Here is a 23,546-nt window from a genome sequence, read left to right on the forward strand (position 1 = left end):
TCTGTACTTCTTTTCCCACTCAATGCAGTTGTCAGTTCAGCTTCTTTGGAGTTGAGTCGCGACTCCATATCTCCCAGCTGACTCAGAGTAAAGCTTAAATATGTTTCATCTTCTTCATTTCTGATCTGCAGCTGCCGGTACTCCTCCCGGGCATTGTCCAGCTCCAGCTGCAGCCGGACCTTATCACGGGCTGTGTGGTCCAATAATTTGCAGGCATCGGCCATTTTGACCTCATAGCGCTGTGTCAGGCCAGCCACTTGACAGACGGAAACCTTCTCTCTCTCCTCCTTTTTGAAAATGGAGAGAAGGAACCCGAAACAGCACTCAAGTTCACACTCTGGAGGATAGGGATTGGATTAAAACATAATCCTTATTAATATCAATATATATAAAATAGGGATGATAGAGCAACGTACTGGAGGTAGGTTGATCCTAATAGTTAATAGCCATGTTGGCTCCGGATCAGACTTAGTATATATATACCAGACAGTTTTAATAAAGCGCTGGTATCAGAACAACACAGAAATCCTGGTGTGGATCTGTGTAATGAGTGAGTACTCTGGGTGTGCCCTGGTAGGTAAGGGGGCTACAGGTAACAGGAGTAATTACTGAATAGACCCTGGTGAGACTTAGTCAAAGTGACCAGTGGTGGCTGGTAACAGATACAATAATTGTAGTATGTATATCAGTGATGCAAACAGCTGGGCTCTGCAGTCGAATTCAAATGTCCATATCAGTGTCAGAGTAACCTCAGGTGACCCTCTGGGTGCCAGTCTGCAGGAGTGTGTAAACTTGCAGTAACCTGTGTGGCAATGTCAGAAGTAGGTGCCCTGGCTTATGGTCGTGGGGCAGACCTCAGTGATAACTGTATATGAGACACTGATGTGGAAGACATAAGTATGGCATATAGCAGGAGGCTAGGCTGTTGCGCTGTCAGGAAGGTGGAGCCTCACTGCTGCTGTGAAGGGATCCGAACACAGCAGCGCAGCTACAGTGTTGCTGCAAGCACAATAGTCAGTACTTTATTTGCACAGAGCATGTACCCTGTATTCACTCTATAGGGAGGTTAAAAGCGACCGTCGGGACACTAATACCCTGTATACATGGCACGGGCAGACTACCGCATCACCTCGCGGTTCAGTGAATCATGCGGAGACAGTGACTGATCACGCGCGCGTCGGCTCTTACCTTCACGTACACGCGCAGATCAGTCACTGCCTCCGCATGATTTACTGAACCGCGAGGTGATGCGGTAGGGATTGCCGCGGCGCTTACTTATAACAATGTCCTAAAAAAGTGAAATATGTGTAACAATGTGTTTAGAAGCAAATGACAGAAATAATATCTATAAATTCAATTACAACGTGAACTGTGATCTATTAGTTAATCATGTGATAAATCCACCACCCAGTGTAAAAGGTGCTAATAGAAAAGCTACTCAAAACCCTTGTAAAGACTGTTCTCTTAGTCTTTTTGATTGCAGAATTCCTCAAAGATTCAGGGGAGCGCCAATGTTCACGTGATTATATGCAAAAGAAAAATAAAGGCAACACAGTGTAATACAGTCTCAATTCTTTCTTTCTAGTGAAAAAGGTAATCCACTCACAATTTTCCTTTCAAAAATCAGGCATTACAGAGACACTCCTCTCTCTGTTTAGAGCAATGAACATGGATATCCACAGGTGTAGACCCCTTTCACTTATTTCTCCACCACCACACGAATACCCAGAAATAATAAGAAATACCAAAATTGCGCAATAACGTCTTAAAATGTATTGGAGATCATCACAGATAAAACATATGGCTATGCACTCACATAAGGAATAATAGGTACAGTCATTGTACGAAATCCTGATAGATAAAGCAATTCACCGGTACACAGTGTGTTTCTTCCCTCTGCTTCTCTGCTCCCATCAACGTCACATCCGGTTGACGCAGGGCTGTGTGTGGAAGTGCTGTAAGGGGGATCTCCGGCTGCCAGGACTTCGCAACTGTGACTTGCACAGACTGGATGCTGAACACAGGATTCTACGCGTTTCGTCAGTACGACTTCTTCAGGAATCTAGTTGCCCTATCACTGCTTAGCATATTTATAGGCACAGAACTTGTGAATTAATTAATGGTATAAAAATGACAATCTATTTAATAAACATGAATGTTACATAATTAACATTTTTATACCATTGTGTGTTATAATAAATTTTTTGGAGCACTACTATGTAATGAGTAGTTGCGTAACAATTACCATCAATTACCATCAAGTTTTTATCATATGGATTGCAATTAAGTGATTAATTAATTCACAAGTTCTGTGCCTATAAATATGCTAAGCAGTGATAGGGCAACTAGATTCCTGAAGAAGTCGTACTGACGAAACGCGTAGAATCCTGTGTTCAGCATCCAGTCTGTGCAAGTCACAGTTGCGAAGTCCTGGCAGCCGGAGATCCCCCTTACAGCACTTCCGCCCACAGCCCTGCGTCAACCGGATGTGACGTTGATGGGAGCAGAGAAGCAGAGGGAAGAAACACACTGTGTACCGGTGAATTGCTTTATCTATCAGGATTTCGTACAATGACTGTACCTATTATTCCTTATGTGAGTGCATAGCCATATGTTTTATCTGTGATGATCTCCAATACATTTTAAGACGTTATTGCGCAATTTTGGTATTTCTTATTATTTCTGGGTATTCGTGCGGTGGTGGAGAAATAAGTGAAAGGGGTCTACACCTGTGGATATCCATGTTCATTGCTCTAAACAGAGAGAGGAGTGTCTCTGTAATGCCTGATATTTGAAAGGAAAATTGTGAGTGGATTACCTTTTTCACTAGAAAGAAAGAACTGAGACTGTATCACACTATGTTGCCTTTATTTTTATTTTTCATATAATCACGTGAACATTGGCGCTCCCCTGAATCTTTGAGGAATATATATACTAAGTCTGATCCGGAGCCAACATGGCTATTAACTATTAGGATCAACCTACCTCCAGTACGTTGCTCTATCATCCCTATTTTATATATATTGATATTAATAAAGATTATGTTTTAATCCAATCCCTATCCTCCAGAGTGTGAACTTGAGTGCTGTTTCGGGTTCTTTCTCTCCATTTTCAATACTATGTTCACAACCCTAGCACCGTTCCCAAGAATCTATACTTGTGGCTGACGCAGGGGCTCCCCTAACACACTCTCCTCCTTTTTGGCAAGCTGTGTCTTGAGCTCAGCGATCTGCGCCTGCAGAGCTGTAAGCTGCTGAGATGTGTGTTCAGCTGCTAGCTTTAGCTCTTCCTCCAGCGAGGCTCTGGTTATGCTCAGTGTGGCCTTCAGCTCCTCATGCTGTTCTTTGGGGGGACACTGGGTACTCAAATAATCTTGCAGCATCCTTATTTTGTTGGCAGTCTGGAAACTTTCTTCCTGCAGAACTCGCTGCTTTTCTTCAGCATTCACCCATTTCTCCTTGGTGTCCTGCAGATGTGTACGCAGTTCTTGCAGCTGACTCTGCAGCATATTTTCTGCTTGTGTGCTCCAGGGAGACATGTTCTTCTTGCAGCACTCTCTCTGCATTCTGCAGTGCTGTCTGTACGTCTAACTTTTCCTGGGCCAACTGTTTCTTCTCCTCTCCTAATTCATGGAGTTTCTTATCTCCTTCACTGACTTGGACATAGAGATTCTTGCACTCTTGGGTTACAGTTTCAAAACTGATATTTAACCCTTCGAAGATTTCTCTCATAGAATGTATCTCTGTTGTCAAGTAGCATCTCTCCTCCCGATTGACTTTCATCTCTTTTTTGAAGTAGCAAATATCCTCATGGGAGACTTTAAGCTCTGTATTAAGCCTGTCAATTTCCTTCATAGAGATTTCCAGGAATTCGTTACTTTTAGAAGCGTGGCGCCGATTCTCAGCAGCATCAGCATATGCCTTCTCCAGCTCACCTGACATGACATCCAGGTCACTCTCCAACTGGTGCTTTTCTTTTTCCTGGAGAACACACTTAGCAATTGCTGAGGATAGACCGCTCTGTAGTGCAGCCTTAGCTTCTTGCGCTTTATCTAAACGTCCATGAAGACAATCAATCTCTTTTCATGCAGCTTGAAGCATCTGAGTAGGAGCATCTTTCTTCTCTTCCACTATTCTTGGGATACGTCTGTGAGTTGCCTTAAGCTGCAGCATATCTCTTTCATCAAATGCAGACTCTGAGGGTAAATTTTCATTCTTAATTCCTTCTGCAACTTCCACAGTAATGCTCTTCTTCTTCTTCTTCTTCTTCTTCTTCTTCTTCTTCTTCTTCTTCTTCTTCTTCTTCTTCTTCTTCTTCTTCTTCTTCTTCTTCTTCTTCTTCTTCTTCTTCTTCTTCTTCTTCTTCTTCTTCTTCTTCTTCTTCTTCTTCTTCTTCTTCTTCTTCTTCTTCTTCCTTGCTTTGAGAAGTTCTGAAGAATCAGTGGTACTGTGTTCACATTTACTGCTCAAGACTGTTTGAGTGGGAGCCATAATTAAACCACACTTCCCAAGAAACCAGTAAAGAGGAAATGTGTTTTTAAAACAGAAGCATTAGAATGAACAACAGGAATATTAGACACAGAGTGATAGGATAAGGACAAGATAGGAGAGCTGGAGAGAGGATTAAAGAGACTTTAACATCAGTCACAGAGATTATAAATGCAAGAAAAAAACATAGACAGAGAAAACCTGCAGTTACATATAAATCTTTATGCATCAGGCGTAGGGATATCATATAGACAGAGAAAACCTGCAGTTACATCAAAATCTTTATGCATCAGGCGTAGGGATATCATATAGACAAAGAAAACCTGCAGTTGAATCTGAAACTTTTGATATCAGGCATAGAAATATCATAGACAGCAGGAAACTAATACAGAGAAAATTTGTAGTTAGATCTGAAACGTTTGACATAGGAATATCAGACAGAGAACCCTGCAGTCAAATCGGAAACCTTTGATATCAGGCGTAGGGATATCATATGTTGCAGAGAAACAAACTTTAGGGGAACTTGCAGGTAAACCCGAAACCTTAGAACCAATCATATGAAAAACTACAGATTGCAGGAAAAATCACAGTATGCAGTAACAAAATAATAGAAGCACTCTTGTCTTTTGAAATGAGAACCCTGTGAACAGCAGTGGTCCAACCAGTGATGCAGAGACAAGCCTATCCAGGAAATGAAAAGTCAGAGTCTAAAAAGGTGGCAACAGGTACTGCAAGGGTTAACCCAGGCACTGCACAAAAATAAAAATCTGAAAGAAAGCTGCAATAGTCTCTGCAGCAACAGTTCTAGTCTCAGAAAAAATGTTTTTTCGTTATGAACGCAATAATTCTTGCAGAACACTTAGCAGCAACAAAAAAAAACCTTTCAAAATCCCAACTTGGATTTCCAAAAAAGAAACGAAAGTACTTATCTTCAACCATGCGGATGTGGTCTGCTGCAGCAGGCAGGAAAGGGTGCAGGCAGAAGAAGAATCTGTTCCAGCGAGATCCAGATGTGGCCTTTGCTTTCTGTCACGGGAGACTCCTGTGGCAGGTAGGATCTCGGTGGCCGGAACAGCACGAGCGTAGTAGGGGTCACAAGCAGGGGTCCGAGGCAGGCGGCAGGTAGCGAAGTCAGGTAACAAGCAGGGGTCCGAGGCAGGCGGCAGGTAGCGAAGTCAGGTAACAAGCAGGGGTCCGAGGCAGGCAGCAGGTAGCGAAGTCAGGTAACAAGCAGGGGTCCGAGGCAGGCGGCAGGTAGCGAAGTCAGGTAACAAGCAGAGGTCGGCAACGAGGAGACTGGAACAGGACAGGCGGGGCGGGACAGGGACTGAGAACAGGGAGCAGGGACTGAGACCAGGGAGCAGGAACAGACAGGGACAAGCCAGATTACTAGCAAGGACCTTTACTGTGAACAGACTATAATACAGGTACATAAACAGATCAGGATCAAAGACAGGCATGTGCATGGGAGTCTGACTTGAAGCAAAGGCAAAACCAACAGACAGGAAGCAAGCTATAAGGACAGAGACAGGAGCAACAAGAAGACAGACAGACAGAGGAACCCAGAGCCAACAGAAGGCAGCAGCACACCCTGTGGACAAGGAAGCTATGGCTAGGCAGGAGGTCTAGGCGATCCTGACAAATACATACAAAAATCCCCCCACCCCCAAATACATTTTTTTTAAAAAACATAACCCCCTAAATACATATAAACCCCCACACCCCAATACATACTACCCTCACCCCCCAAATAAATACAAACCCTCCCCCACCCCCAATACATAAAAAACACCCCACAAATACATACAACCCCCTCGCCCCAAAATACATACAACCTCCCCACCTCCCAAATACATACAACCCCCCCAAATACTTACAATAACCTCCACCCCACAAATACATACAACCTCCCCACCTCCCAAATACATACAACCCCCCCCCCAAATACTTACAATAACCTCCACCCCACAAATACATACAAAATCCTCTCCACTCCCAAATACATACAAAACCTGTATTGTTGGCAGTGTGCTAGAAATAGTCCCCCGGTCCGGTTCTCCAGAAACCTTGTAGTATAAGAATAACTATAATTAGAACTGGAATGCTGTGGTTCTTTATAATGTAAATATGATTGTGATGCCTGCTCAAATTCTTGTAGTATAAAGTCACTGTGAAACCCCTATAACCACAGAGGGGGTGGAGGGGTATGGTGGATGGTGGGTGAAAAAGGGGTCGATGACGTAAAGCACCGCTATACCTAACCAACACCGGAGGAAAATAATAAGCAGCAATAAACAACTTGCTTAACAAGAAGCACTATAATGTTGTAGCAGTAACTCACCATCACGGAGACAGGCATCAGCAGCTTTAGCATGGCGTACCCCCAGGCAAAACGGTCCAGCTTGACTTGGAAGCACTTTGTAGTTGTAGCTGATCGCAACCACGAAAACAAACACAGCAACTCCAACGCGGCGTGCTCCCAGGCAGGAGAATCAGTAGGAGTAGAATCCGGATAGGAAAACACCGGTGCACAGCCGAAGAAAGCAACGCTTGACTAAGTGACCAGTTGAAGAATTTATTCATTAAAAAACATAGAGGTAGAGTCCTGGCAGATCTTTTTTCGGCTGTGCACTGGTGTTTTCCTACCTGGATTCTATTCCTACATACAAAACCTCCCCCCAACCCCAAATACTGTACATACAAAAAAAAACAGGCCCCAAATACATTTAAAAAAAACATCCACCACAAAATACATACAACACCCCCACCTCTAAATGCATACAACCCTCCTCCCACCCCCAAATACATACAACCCCCCTGAAATACATACAAACCCTCCACCCTCAAATACATACAAACCCCTCCACCCACAAAATACATACAAAACACACACTAACCTTAAGGATGGTCTCGAGCCTCTGGTACCCCGGGTCTCCCCCAGCTGCTGCGTGCCTCCTGCCGGGTTTCTCTCTCTCTCACAATCTTTGGGCCTGCCCCTCTCCCTCAATCTTCTACGCCGGGCCTTTCTCTCATGCTGGTTCACGTGCCTACGTTGGAGAGAGGCCCTGTGTGGGACCCTGTGAGGAAACCCGCAGCTTGGGAAAGCCAGGGCCCGGCAGCCGGACAAAGCAGTTGGGTCCAACCTCTCGCCAGGCCCAACTCGGCCGGTCCTCTCATTGCTGGCGGGCCCCGGCACTCCCCGCTACGGGCCTCCCTCACTGTCCTACACCTGTCCTACCTCTCTCTGAGCCGGTGCACGCCAAAGTTAGAGAGAAGCCCTGGGCGGGACAGTTAGGGATGCCTGCAGCTGGGGAGAGGCAGGGCGCGGCAGCAACGAGAGGACCAGTAGCCGGGCAAAAATGTTGGGCCAACTTCCAGCTCTGGCCGGGCCACCCACAGCCACCAGGCCTGGGACACTTGTCCCGGCTCACACCACCTGTTGGCGGCCCTGGCTGGAAGGGCCTGCAATGCATTGTCTCAAAATGTAGCAATGAGGCATTGTCAGGAGGCTCATCAAACTGCTGGTTCACATACAGCTCCCTACCAGTAAGAAAGTACATTTTAATTATTTTTCAATCCTCAAATCCATTAATAATAAACTTTAAACAAAGATAGGTGTCTTCCTGACCCGGAGTGAAATAGGAGGATCGATGTTTTATGGAATCTCGAAGGTTGAAGCATCCTTCTGTTTCAAGGGATATTTTCTTAATTGTTTTAAGATATAATCACTTTTTTAGAAGGCTTTCGACATTCCTTTGACATGGGTTGTTAATGGTGGAATGCACCGAAAATAAATGTTTCTTCTTCTCTGGTCCCATAACCATACCATCTTGTTGTTTAATAGTTTTGGGGCTTTCTATCTTTAGAATTGAGTGCATGATTTTAATAAGAGTTGCCACATCTGAGGGAGAAAATGATGCAAATGTTTTTATTAAATTCCCTTATTCTTCAGAATTTTGTTTGAAGAACTGGGTCATTTAGCTTCTGATCTGTGGAACAAAGGTCTCTGGCTTCCAGATATATATATTTTTTTTTTCATGCACCAGATTTATGTAATAAAAAAAACAATTTGAAAGGCAGTTTTTTTTTAAATATAATGCTAATGTGGTGCTATTCTTTGCCTGTTTTTCATCAGTTATTTAGCCAGGAGAAATAACGCTTGTATATCTTCTATTGGTGGTTGTGTCAGGGAAAAGATGGCATGGGGTGACTCAGCCCGACAAATCCTTGATCGGTATTCTGCCTAGAATTTTTCTATTGCTGGACAATGTTGGCGACAGAAAAAAATGACATATTACCTCGCTGTAATACAGTCGTTATTTCAAAATACATTGCCATAAAAAAAAAAAAAGGAATCTGGGAAATATAATTGTATATGCCTGCTGTTAATATGCGATATGACAGAGATATAATTACTAGGAATGTTGGATGAGCCATCTGAGTGTATTCACCACTAAGAAGGAGCTCTTATGCCGGGGTCAAGATTTAACAAATGCAGTTTCTTGGCTCAATTTCCTCTCTGAATGAGAAGAGTGAGCTGCTAGCTCTTGGGGATTTCAACTACAATTGGCTCGGCCCTAATAACAAGAAAATCCAGATACAACTCGTCACTAACCTAATGCAACTCCTTTCTCAACTCACACGGACAAACCTGAAATCTCACAACCATTCCTTGCTAGACTGGATTCTCTACACTAATCCCAGCAGAATCCAACCCTCTGGCATCCTTCCTAACCTTTTCAGTGACCATGTAATAGTGTACTGTGTAAGGAAAATCAAACCACCCCAATCATGCCCTAAAGATCTCCTCACTAGGACATTTAGAAACTTTAACCCATAACAGTTTCTGGATGACCTTACCAGCTGTCCTTTGTACAGGTTTGACTTAATCCCCGACCCTGATTCTGTGCTCGACTAGTTCCAATCCGAGTTCTTAAAACTCTATGATACCCATGCTCCACTACGCAGAATAAGAGTAAAGGGCCCACTTTCCGTGGGTTACAACCAAACTTATAGTGCTCAACCATCTTAGGAATGCCTTGTGGAAAAGCTACAAAGTAACTGGCACTTCCAACGATCTTAATAACTACAGATGCCTGCGGAATATGTGCACAAGGCAAACAAGACATGCAAAAGCACAATATTACTCTGACAATCTTTGCCAGAATACATCAAACCCAGCTAACTTCTGGAAGGTTATCAACAATATATTCCAGCCTTCTAGCCATCAACAACCATGTAATATCACTAAGGAGGATATTACTCTGACAAATCCCACTGACATTGCAAATGCATTCAATGAATACTTTGTGGGATGTGCTACTAACATGCACATAGCGAAATGCAATCCAAACCACAAACATGAACCTCATTCTGATAGTACCCCTATAGCCTCACCCTCTCCCAACACTGCCCACAATTTTCAATTTGTCCTAGTATCTGAAGAGGAGATTACACAAGCGCGCCTCAAATTAAAACTAAGCAGCCAATGTGGACCTGACTTACTGCAATCTAAGTTCCCAAGACTGGATGCCACAGCCATTGCCAAACTGAGTGCTTTCTTAGGCAACTCTATTCTGTCTGCAGGCCATATCCCTAAGACCTGAAAAACTGCCAGAGTTATCCCAATCTTCAAACGTGGGATAAAAACACTGTCTCAAACTACAGTGTTCACTCCCAATTAAGCGATTACTATAACAAGACAAATTTCCCTAGCCAATTCCAATCTGGCTTTCGCCACAAACACTCCATGGTAACTACCCTCCTAAAAGTTTGCAATGAGATCCAGTGTGGAATGGAACGGGGACAACTCACTGGTGCAATATTCCTAGATTTTGCAAAGGCTTTTGATACTGTTGATCATGTTATCTTGCTAAACAAACTCCAGTGCTCTGGTACAGGGAAGCATGCTTTAAACTGGTTTCAGTCCTACCTATCAGGAAGATCCCAACATGTGTCCATCTCAGGATCTAACTTCAACCCCCTGGATATCACCTGCGGTGTTCCACAAGGCTCTGTTCTGGGGCCCCTACTCTTCTCAGTGTTCATCAATGATCTTCCCACAGCTTGTAAGGAAGCCTCAATACACATGTATGCAGATGACACAATCCTATATGCACACAGCCCTAGCCTCTCCGACCTTGAACACATACTTCAGTCTGACTTTTTGTGACTTAAAAATTGTATTTCCCAAAACAAACTGTTTTTAAACACTGATAAGACTGTAACAATGGTATTTGGGACCAAGGCTAAATTTGTAAAGCTTCCATTGAATGAGCTCCAGATCAGAACCAACGCTAACTCCATCCCAGCCCCTGTTACTAGTTTTAAATACTTGGGTATATGGTTTGACTATAAACAAGAGATATTGCAGCCCACCAATACAAGAAAAATACTTATATTCACCGGTGCTCCTGGTTCAGGGAATCCCTGTCTGCACTCCAAGTTTCAGCAATCAGATTAGGCCTAGTAACAAGTAGTTATAAGTACTTATAAGTATAGATATAGGATAAAATATCTGTTGTCTAAATTTAGCATAGGTTGAACTTGATGGACGGAAGTCTTTTTTCAACCTCATCTACTATGTTACTATGTAAGGTGCCTAGTGATGTCAGATAACAAAAGAGGGAACCCCCGCAACTGTCTAAATGTAAATGTGTTGGTGCTCCCTAGGTAAGTGCATATAACAACAGAGCGGAGAGAAGGAACCTAGTAAGGGCACTCTAAGCACATAGGTGGTATGGTGAACCCTTTAAAACATACACTTTATTCAAATAATTTAAAATAATGGGTGATAAAATAAGAATTAAACGTTTAGATCCTTCATATGAACACTGAATGTGGTGTTCTGGATCAATGAATGCTGACTACAAATATCCTCTATTAATGTATGTTGCAGTTTGGACCAGTGAGTATGGTGAATCACTGTCCAAATGAACCAAAGCACCCTAAATGTCGCTGCTGTAACAGTATGTGCCAGTATAAACAATCCCTAATACGCAGAATATACAGCACTCTAGCATACATAAGGAACCCTAGCCAGGTCTGCCAAAAAACAATGAGGTAGTGTGACTGGCTGAATGAGTGGGATCCTGGCTAATAATATAGCTAGTACAGAGCTAGGAATACTGTAGATAGATGATAGAACACAGGGTTTGTACATAATCAGCTCAATATCACTGCATATGAATATAGCCCTAGGGGAAGTGACTATGAGTCTAGGGAGCAAAGCAATAAGTCCCTAACCACAATGTGGGTATAACATACTGGACTCACATACATAGTAACAACGGTAGGGCTGACTCATATCAGGTAGGTATAAAATCTGTTCAGCATCTCTCAGGTAGGTGGTGTGTATGATAACCAATCTATCTATAAGGAGGTAAGCAGTACTGACCCAACACCAATTCTGTTGTCAGAGTTGATCTCTAAAGGATCAGTACTCAGTGAGAGGTAGGAGATAAAGACATGGTAATGCTGAAATAAATAAACAGCTTACTGCTACGTGTGACAGCAGGGAGAAGGGTATCTTGGTTCGTGTGGGCTCCCTATAGATCATCCGATAGCAGAGAAGCACCTAATTTGAAAAATAGCGCGCTGCAGTTGTTGACGAACACTGCCGTCAGCTGACTCATGTGTGTGGAGAATTCCTGCGCGTGCACCCATCTGCCGACGTGCGCGTTTCACGTAGCCGCTTCCTCAGGGCAGTACCCACATGAGTGTTCTGTTTTTTACCTGGCTTACCCTGCCTGTGATTTATTAAAGAAGATTGTGCTCCACCTTTAAAGCTGGGATTATCTCTGAGTGTCTACACTCACATATGGCCATGTGAGTGGTTTTTATATATCTATTTTATCCACCCCACCATTTATTGTCACTTGACAGTGTCATACACCTATTGCTGTTCTCCCCTCCTTCTCTCCTGAGATCTCCGTCAGGACCAGTGATCAATGAAGCAAGCTATAGGCTAAAGCCACCTTTGTTGTGATGTGTATACACTCTCACACATGGCCGTGTGAGTGATTTTGTATTACTTCCTTCCATCCTATTTCCCCTCCCATCACCCATTCAATTTTTAGCATTTTAGGCTATTGTGTGACTTACATTTTGCTGTTTCTGTTTTTTTCTGGCTTGCGCTCGCCTTATTGTGTCTTCATACTGTGTGAGGATCGTGGGAGATCCGTTACCGGCTGAGCAGCAGCAAAGACCAGCAGCTAGTATTGCATGATTTTATTATTTATGTGCATCATTGCCGCCTATCTACATCCACTTTGAACTCCAACTAGATTTTGGATATCAGTGTGTATAATTGTGAGGAGCGCCCCAGTTTTCTTGTATATTTATTGTTCTCACAGCCTGGTCCAAATTATTTTGATGCATACCAAATAAACCTTGATTTTAAACGATAATCATCAGTGCAATACATTCTGGACCACTAATGCTGACCATCACTTGCCAAATTGTGTATGTGACACCCTTACTGTATTACTACTCCCACACAGACATTGAGTGCATACTATAGGGATCTTCTCTGTTCAGAGTGTCTGTGCTCTGTCTTGATCCTCTTTCTTTTGTTCACGAAAGCAGGATTTATGTTTATTTTGTGTAAAGCTAAAGCATTTTGTGCTGGAATCTCCTAGGAAACCAAGAACTTCACATTGCTCTGCTAGCACATTACAGGTGGCAGTGGCACACTTGAACCTTCCAGCCATTTTACAGTATGAAGACCACACCCCTATTTATCTTTTCATTCTCATCGATTCTGGTGCGACCGGAATTTTTTTTGACATATCCTTCGCTAAAAGTTTGGGCATACCAAGGCATCAGAACATAGAGGAAGAAATTGTCAAAACAGTGGATGGGTGAATCCTTACTTCAGATCCTCTGAAGTGGCATACACCTCCATTGAAAATTACCTGCAATAATGGACATTCAAAAATCCTACAGTTTGATCTCATTGATGCACCACTCTTCCTTGTTATCCTCGGAATGCACTTGCTGACGGAGCATAATTCAGCTATTAACTGGGAGGCACGTTCCGTGAAGTTGTCGTCCACGTTTTGCAGAGGTCAGTGTTTAGTGAAAAACACGAGAAACAAATGAGGAATTAAGCTGTCTATCTTTGCTCTGGTGTTTCGGAGATTCCCCATACACGTGCCCTCAGTGACTCATTACTAGAGATGAGAACATTTGTTTTGCGGGTTTGTCCCCACATCCGGTTCCTTTGGTCCACAGATTTCCACAAATCAGTCTCAAAAATGGTGATTCGTCTTTCTGATTTTTTTGTTTTTATCACTGACATCCAATTCACAGATTTTAAAAAAAAATCATCCAACGGATTGCAGAATCCACGGATTGGATTTGTTAAAAATCTGTGTGGATTGTATTCAACTGCAGTTTTGGCTTCATCCACATGGATTGAAATTGGAACAACCCATCGACGGATTTTGCACCCCGGAATGGATTTTTTATGGAAAGCTCTGGAAATTGCAGGAAATGGATTTTGACAGCTTCGCCCATCTCTACTCATTACAGAGATAAATCAAAGTTTCAAAGCCAAATCACTGCCCTGTCCTTGCTCTGTTGATTGCCAAATTGATGTAGAACCTGGCACTAATGTAGTAATAATCCCCGAAGAACAGGGCATTATTGGCCAGTAATGCCCTGTTCTGAGGGGATTATTACGATTATAGGCTAAATGTAGGCTTTTAAAATAAATAATAGACACTTTTGTATAGTTATATAGATTTTTTAATTAAAATAAAATGGTAAATACATTAAAGCACCTCTATACACTTACACTGCAGCTATCTATATCCACACACTGCCGCCCCCTCTGTGTATACACACACACACACACACACACACACACTGCACCTCTATACACACTTACACTGCAGCTATCTATATCCACACACTGCCGCCCCCTCTGTTTCAAGTGTTTCAAGTGTTTTCTGATGTAGGAACATGTGTGTTAGACACTAACGGGCATACATGCTAATATCTTTTGCGCATGGGTGGTATTAGATGTTATTGCGCATACTGTATGTGGCTTGGTTCTCCAACATGGGCAATTTAGTTGCCCTTACGCACGTGTGACACATATGTACGTTAATAATGCTTAACGTGTGTATGAATGCTAACATGTATAATGCACCTGCACTGTTAAGTCTATGCTAATTGCCGTTATTTTTTCATAAATGTAGCTTTGTGGATTTCTGTTAACCTCAGGGAAAATAACATCAGTGATCCATGGCAATAAAAGACCTGTATGAGTCCTGAGTTAACAGAGTTCTGAAGATCTGCGCCTAAGTAAACCCATCTTTAGACAGTTCGAACCAAACCACAATTATGAGTCAAAGTCCATGTCAAGAGGACATTTACAAATGTATTAACTGGTGATTGTCCTGAGAACATACTTTCTGTTATTTTCCTATCATTTTATGGGGATCCGAAAAACAGTGTCATACAGGCACAGGCAGGAGAGAATATTAAGTGATATCCCTGTCTACATCTATCATGATGGAGGAGGGATTTTTTAGGTGTAAATCTGTTTGAAGAAGGGACCTTAGTAGTCTTCCAATCTTGCTTTCTTTTAAACCACTAGTTAATCTATTGTACGGGCTTACACACTATCATCCTCTATCGATGGAGAAAAGGAAATATTGATATTATTGACTTACTTACTGTAGGACTTTGAGATAACATCCAGCTACTTTCACTCAGTCTTTACCATTTTATATTCATATGTGGAAGACCTCCCTCTTTTCCCAGATACCTTAACATACACAGATATGCTTCAGGATATCTCAGAGTTTTCATATAATTCAAAGGTAATTTACCGGCAATAAGTGCTATAAATACACTAATCATTAAACATTAGGTTTAACTTCCCCATTACTAAATTGGTTACAGTCTGATAACTCTGCTAACTGTAGCAAACCTTCTAAACAATTCACTTAAATAATGCTAAGCTGTAGCACACCAAAATGCCCATTCACTTGAATGAGCCACATGGGCTGCTAAGATTTAGCACTGTTTAGTACATTGTCTGTTGATTTAATTTACAGTATACTGTACATCTTTTTAAAACTACAAATACAGCAGTAAGGCTTAACAAATTCAGTCATCCGGGCCTCGCTAGCACTGAAAAAGTTAAAACTTATAATAAACATGAGTTTAGAGAAGCATACAGGGTGAATGGAAATTATGCATACATGAGTGGGCGGACTGAGGCTTCGAAAAAATAGTGGTAATCCACAGGCCTTACAGTTGCCATGGCACCACCAGCGAATTCCTCTGGGAAATGGTTTAACAGAATAACAGCACAAAGAGTCCCCAGATAAGCTGCACTGTTGATTTGGAATTCCTGGTTGTTTTCCAAACATGCTTACTTGCTACCATGTTTTGAATAACTGTTTGCAGTTCTATATGAACCAGAATAGAAATGTGCTATGACCTCTTTATAATGTCAGCCTATTAATAAATATAAAATGTGCAACGTACCTGACAGTGGAATACATATTCTGGAGTGGTCTTCTTGAACTTCATGTTCCAAACCAACGTAACACCATCAGGTTCATGAGGTGCATCTTCATTATTGTTGTAGGAAGCAACCATCAACTCCGGGTACTAAAACAAGACATTAGCTTATGAGAGGCTTTGTTTTTATGTTTCCATGAAAACTGAACTATTTCCTGACATGCAATTGTATAAATTAGTGTTGCACATCAAGTATGTCTCATGCTGTAAAACTGGTACTGCATCTCACTTTAAAAACATGCTTTTTTAGTCTGTGGATAACATGACCCCGAAAACATTCGAGCTTTCCCCATTCTCTCTCCCTAAACCTCCAATACTTATTCAAAACCAATATGTTATGGAGGTTCAAATAGTCACAGCTTTTATTAAACCATGATTCAGATACACTTTAACCACTTAACGAGATATGCACACTGCAAGTGTGTCCATTCATGCTACCAGCCAGCGGAGCACAACTGTGGCCCCATCCACCAAGCCAGGTACCAGCCAGTAATTTAGCTCATGCGAAAATGATCCATAACTCAGCTGAGAAAAAGCTCCATGTACAGTACCCATTGTCCAGTCAATAAAACTCCCTCACTATCATCAATGGAATACAAACATGCTCTTCCTCCTTTTTCCCCCCTTTTCTTTTATACATTTTTTAATGTCTCTAAGATCTTTTTTTTTAATATATATTCATACAGTATATATATATATATTTTTTAAACAAACATCAGACTCAATGGGATATAATGGGAGATTTTCTTCCTGTGTGATTGCTTGACTGATGCTTCCTCCACTTTTATAGCCTCTCCTGCCCCACTCCATCGGTAACTGGCCAAACCTTTTGGGCCTGTGTTTCCCCCTAAACCCTTCACCACTCCAGTCTATGCAACCAGGGGATAAGGCAAAATTGGTGGACCAAAGGGAAGCAAAGGGGGGCTCGGTCCACCAGTCAGCTTCCTCTCCCCAACATATTTTCTTTTTGCACACACCTGGTGGTATCATCAGCATTTTCATTGGTTGAATTCTGTCACAAAGCAGGTTATTTATCACTAACAATCATCCTCTGCTGGACTCAAAACTAAGGTACAATAAACTAAAAAAAGTAAATGGCTATAGAGAAGCTATAGTGAAAGTTGCATTGAGTTAGAGAACTGAGAAATTAGGTAAAAGCAAACATTTTCCTCTGCATTTCACATTCTGCAACTATAATTCTATTAGGTAAAGAGCCTCATTCACAAAACAAGGAAAGTACTGGCTGCCTACAAGCGTTTTTATTTTGGATCCGATTTTTTGGTGATACTGGGTATGAGTTTACATATAAACTTTAATATCTAATCTGGGATCTGCTGGAGCACTTTGGTGTTGGGGACTCATTGCGCACTCCCTGATTTGGATCAGATGTTGAGGCTTTCCTGTGTAGGTCTCGTTCAATAACACATACCAGGCAAGGACTGTCCTCTAAGATCACACATCCTCATATATATATACCCCAAGGCAATGGTCCATTGTGACCACCCAGTTACCCAAAGACTTTCACAGAGCGCAACAGGACTACACTACATTTGGGAATCCATATGAACATTACTCCCACTTCGACTTTGTCACTGTTACACAAAGGTTCGGTTCATATTATATGACTGCATTCTCACATATTTGTATTGTAGATACTGTTATCCCCAAACCCTCGCCTGCACCCATTTTATAATTTTTTTAGGGCCAGTCAGGGTCCTTTCAATATTACACTGGTTGACACGGTTGAATATTTTGTACTTTTCGTCACACACTGTTAGTTGTATCTATTATCCATTGCACCCATCGTTGATTCACACGTTGCTATTGTAAACACTGGTTACAGTTACATATTTTTGTATTATTTGTATCACTACACTTTAGACATTTTGCGCTATCAGTCTTTTGTTTGTTTGATAATATACATATTTTTATTATCCATGAAGAAGTCTCTATATGAGACGAAATGCGTAGGGTGGAGGTTTATTGATTCAACCTAATGCTCTGAATATCTGATCGTATTGCCAAATTCAAGCCGTGCAATCACCGAAAAAACAGCAGAGACTGCAAGATCTGTTACAACATTTCTTCCAGCTGACGATTTACCCGGCTTCTCCTGACGTCATCTTTGTGTGGCACAGAGGAAAAGACCCGCGAGAGCTGGAGCTCTGGACCAATTCGGCGTTCCAGTAGCTACCATCGTGGAGGCCAGGGTGCTTAGACACAGTATGGAAGGTAATGAACTAAACAAAGCACATTAGTCCGGTGCTCTAAAAAAAGAAAGGTGTATATAACTGGAGACGCTGTATAGTAAATAAAGGATCTGGGTAAATCTTCACCTGTGTCTAGAGATAAAGAGGTACAAGCCCCTATTGATGAATAAATATATATGTAGCAATGTCTCTATAGGTATAGATATAATTTGTAGCTTAACTACAGTAGCAACTGGCTGATCACATTCAGCACAAGACTGTTGTAGTTGCTACTCATGGACCACAGGTAGGTATCCGACAACTTCAGACACACTACCCCAGCAGTGCTAGGATTGTTATCCGCAATGCCTGAATAATCTGCTACATTGTACAGTGTGCCTACTTTTGCGCTGTGTACACCAATACAAACGTACTTAACCATATTGGATCCTCTGTCATTCTTAGGTTCCACAGTTCGTTGGTCCATCATTTTCTCACATTTTCACTCGACAGAACTTTGAATTTTATGTATGTCCCATATAGCCTGATGTTCTGGCATTTACTACACTTATCTGTTATTATGCCTATTGTTTATATCTTTTGTATTTATTTTCGGTTACTGTGTATAACCATAACATACAGTAGTGGCAGCACATTCAGCTACACTTCTATATTTTGGTTTGCTGATAATTTGCGCGCCTAATTTTCCCACATTGGTGAAACGTTGGGTGATTATTGATTGGCGATAATGCAGTTACGGGCTAGAGGTGGAGAGAGACCTGACTGAGAAGACCTTGGAAGCAGAGCAGCTCACTAACGAGATATCGTGATATTGGTAGAAGGACACGTGACACGGAAGTGTACAGCGGTCAAGGAGAACAGATGCCGGTACCCGGAGCAGGACGGTCTATAGTGGATCCTCTTATCAGGTTATAACCATAATAAGAACGACAGTAGCTGGTCGGGGCACAAATTGAGTGTGAGAGACTCAGTTTGATTATAATCTCTCCAACTGCCCTTTTAACACTTACAGAGTGTGGTAGATTGCCTATATGTTTATAGGATTTTTATATTTTAATAAACGGTTACACTATATTTGTCCTCTATCTATCTCTATCCCTACATGGTATTCATCTATAATTGGGAACAAATCCATCAGAACTTGGAGGGGATTCTACAAAGAAACAAGTGTGGAAAAGAAAATATCCAATCCCATCTCAGCAGAGGACAAGACAGAGTTCCAGATCCAATTAATGTGGATAAAGGCTTATTTTAACCATCTAATTGTGAGTGTATCTCTCACATTTATATGTGATGCTTATTTAGACATACTACTCTATGTCTATTTTCCCCCTCCCCCTTTCTCTTTTTTTCTGCGCCTAGGTCGTTCTTTTATTTATATATATATATATATATATATAACAAAACAAACAAGAATGAAGTAGCGCCTCTATTTTACCCTGACTAAAGTTAATACATTGAAGAACCAGTAAAGCTAATCATGAATGCGTTTAGCGGGGCGGCAAGATATTAGCTAATACACAATGATAAAGACTAAGTGGTTAGATTGCGGCCGCCATTTGCCCACGAACACTGCTGCTACCTGCTGTCAGATACTGGCTCTCGTGTGTGTCATTACGGCCTTAACAACAATACAGAGGACTTCCAAGGCACTGCTTTCCGGAGGGACCTCTCTTGCTGAACACTGAGTGCGAGGTATTCCGTTTCCAGCTGCACGAAGGAGGGTCACGTGACGACGCCATTGCCCTGAGCAGGACTGTGATGATCGAGCTGTTGGCACATGAGAGCCTATCTCATACATGCTATTGATTGCTGTACCTTTGTGAGTGGGCATTTGAAAGATTTTATGTTCCTTTAATACAATTTTATTATGGTAATGCACTAGGTGTGCGCCTGTTTTTTTCTCTTTCTGGTGATCCCTTTGAAACGGGCTGCAGGAACCTGGAGCTATTATCATTGGAACAGGACTTTGTGTATTGGAGGTTTTTTCATTTTTATTTTTATATATTTTTTCATTTTTTTCACTTATTAACATATTTCTAATCTCCATTATTGGAACACATATATCTAAACACAAGGTTTTTTTTATAAGGTATTGTTGCTGGTCACTATTGTTGAAAATAGACTCATTCCATTATCCATTAAGGTGAAAATATGGGTTATCTATCTCCAGATCCTGTGATTTCTAACTAATTAAGATTAAGTTATACATTTGCTATTTAGTTCTCGATATGACAATTTGAATGAAATATTTGCATTGCATAGGTTAAAATCATTATTATTATTTTTTATATATGGTTTATATACTATACTTATTCTCTTTTGAATTTTCATATTATTATTTGTCTACATGATTAAAGGTTAATTGATAATAATATATATTTTAAATTGATCTACTAATATTTTAAGTTGTAGTTTTTAAATTGTTGATTTCAAATTGTAGTTACAACTATGATGTGAGTCGAGATTTCTTCTCTGGTAGCTCTATGGGGTCCTCACAATAAAATAAAATAATATAACATGATACAATTGATATATATGATGTTAACATTGTATGTTTGATTAATTGGATAATTTATTGGCTAATTTGTGTAAATATCTCCTTATAAATATCATGAAGGGGCGTTTAGTGGGTAACCCCTGATGAAGTCATCATCGATGACGAGACGCGTAGGGCGTGGTTAGACTGCTGCCGCCATTTGCCTATGAACATTGCCGCTACTAGATGTGAGAAATAAGCTCCTGTGTGTCCCACACGGCCCCGAAATCAATACAGAGGATTTCCAAAGCACTGGTTTCCGGAGGGACTTCTCTTGCCGAACACTGAGTGGGAGTCGTTCCGTTTCCGGCTACACGAAGGAGGGTCACGTGACGACGCCATTGCCTCGAGCCGGACTGTGAGGACCGAGTTGCTGGCACATGAGAGCCAATCTCATACATGCTTTTTATTGCTGTACCTTTGTGAGTGGGCATTTGATCGATTTTATGTTCCTTGAATACAATTTTTATCATGTTAATGCACTAGGTGTGCACCTGTTTTTTCTTTCTTTTTTTTCATATATATATATATATATATATATATATATATATATATATATATATATATATATATATATATATATATATATATATATATAAGCGAAAAAACAGAAAAGTATCCCCTATAAGCACTCGGGTGTACCAAATTATAACAAAATGTTGTACCAAAATATAACAAATTTATTTCACTTCTTTTAAAAGGACAATACAAAGGTTAAAAAAAGAACAGGAACTTTCTCACCGATAGTGACTTTCTCTAAACAGTAATGTGCTACAGTATGCAGCACTGGTGAAATACTGAAGAGTGTGCAAGTCTAAATACCCTCTAGTGCAGGCCTGCACAACATACGGCCCGTGGGCTGCATGCAGCCCGCCTGGACTCCCTGTGCGGCCCGCGATGCCCCCCCAGCCCGCTCTGCAGACACAGGAGCGAAGGAGCGCCAGCATTTTGACACGCTCCTAACCTGCTCCTGAGTCCGCTCTGCCGATATATTGAAGGAGCGCTAGCATCGTGATGCCCTCCCCCCCCTTCAAACCCCTGAGCCCGCTCTGCCTATTAGGGAAGGAGTGCCAGCAGTTTGATGCGATCCCCTGCAGGCAGAGAGGAGAGAAGGAACAGAGCTAAAGCCGGTCTGACTGCAGAGGGTGGTGGCGGGGTTAGTGACAGCGGAGCCTGTTAGTGAGAGCAGGAAGTGAGGTGCCTGCTGCCAGGGACCAAGATGGCTCCCCCTCCCTCAGCCATGCTCCACAGTGAAAGGTAGAACACCCCCCCCCCCCTGCAGCTGCTCCTCAGAACAAGTGTGGCAGCGTATCAGTGTATCAGTGTGGCAGTGGCAGTTTGTCAGTGGCAGTGTGTCAGAGTGTCAGTGGCAGAGGGGCAGTGTGGCTGTGGCAGTGTGGCAGTGTGGCAGTGGCAGTGTGCCAGTGTGTCAGTTTCAGTGGCAGAGTGGCAGTGTCAGAATCAGTGGGGTGATGTGAGGTGAGGTGCAGGGGGAGAGTGATGTGAGGTGAGGTGCAGGGGGGGATGTGAGGTGCAGGGGAGTGAGGTGAGAGGTGTAGGGGAGTGAGTGAGGTGAGGTGCAGGGGGTGAGGTGAGGTGCAGGGGGGGAGGTGAGGTGCAGGGGGGGAGGTGAGGTGCAGGGGGGGAGGGGAGGTGCAGGGGGGGAGGTGTAGTGGGGCGATGTGAGGTGCAGGGGGGTGATGTGAAGTGCAGGGGGGTGATGTGAGGTGCAGGGGAGTGATGTGATGTGAGATGCAGGGGGGAGAGTGATGTGAGGTGCAGAGGGGGGAGGTGAGGTGCAGGGGGGAGGTGAGGTGCAGGGGGGGGAGGTGTAGTGGGGTGATGTGAGGTGCAGGGGGGTGATGTGATGTGATGTGCAGGGGAGTGATGTGATGTGAGGTGCAGAGCGGGGAGGTACAGAGGGGTTGAGGTGCAGGGGGGTGGGATGTGTGTGGTCTGCAGGGGGGTATTGTGTGTTATGTGGAGGGGGTGTATTGTGTATGGGTGAGGGGGAGAGATGGGGGTGTGAGGTAGAGGGTGAGTCTCGCAAAGGTTGATAATGAGGGGTGCAGGGGGAGATATATGAAGATGATGAGTGCTGGGGGAGATATGAGGATGATGAGGGGTGCTGGGAGAGATATGAGGATGATGGGTGCTGGGGCAGATATATGAGGATGATGAGGGGTGCTGGGAGAGATTGATGAGGGATGCTGGAGGAAATATGAGGATGATGAAGATGATGAGAGGTGCTGGGGGAGATATGATGATGATGATGATGGTGATTGATGATGATGAGGATTTTACCCGTGCAGCCCGAATCTGTTTTTCTTGGAGCAGTTCGGCCCTTCTCGCTTTACAAGTTGTGCAGGCCTGCTCTAGTGTATGGACATTGTAGTGGAAGGCAGTGATAGTCATACATCGCCTAACACAAATATTATGCTTCAAAGTCCATTACAGTGACACACAGGGTCATAAATATCTAAAGCATACTGATAATAGTATCATGAAAATCACTCTGCAATCAGAGATAAATATGCTAAGATATAACAGCCGTGTGACCACAAAACAGTAATAGCAAAACAACTATTGACATAAGAAGTGTAACTCTCAGGAAGTCTATGACCAGGATACCTCTTCTTCCTCATTATGGAATACACGTAGATATTGTGACTCATTGCAAGCTTACCCTCTGATTTGTTCTATGATTCTGTTTCTCTCAGTCTATGCTGCATTTCGATTGTGTGATAGTGCTCTGAGAGTTATAGAAGC

At 42.4% G+C, this 23,546-nt stretch overlaps 1 protein-coding gene across 5 annotated transcripts in view; it reads right to left on the reverse strand.

Moving 5' to 3' along the window:
• DYNC1I1 (dynein cytoplasmic 1 intermediate chain 1) overlaps nt 1-23,546 on the reverse strand; it is a 576,993-nt gene that overhangs the window by 188,135 nt on the left and 365,312 nt on the right. For all 5 annotated transcript variants that reach the window (XM_075587298.1, XM_075587296.1, XM_075587299.1 and 2 more), the window contains one exon: nt 15,993-16,118. In XM_075587298.1, coding sequence (XP_075443413.1) covers nt 15,993-16,118 — 126 coding nt within the window. The remainder of the gene's footprint in view (nt 1-15,992; nt 16,119-23,546) is intronic.

Source organism: Ascaphus truei, chromosome 2 (genome assembly GCF_040206685.1).
Source record: "Ascaphus truei isolate aAscTru1 chromosome 2, aAscTru1.hap1, whole genome shotgun sequence".
Lineage (NCBI taxonomy): Eukaryota > Metazoa > Chordata > Amphibia > Anura > Ascaphidae > Ascaphus > Ascaphus truei.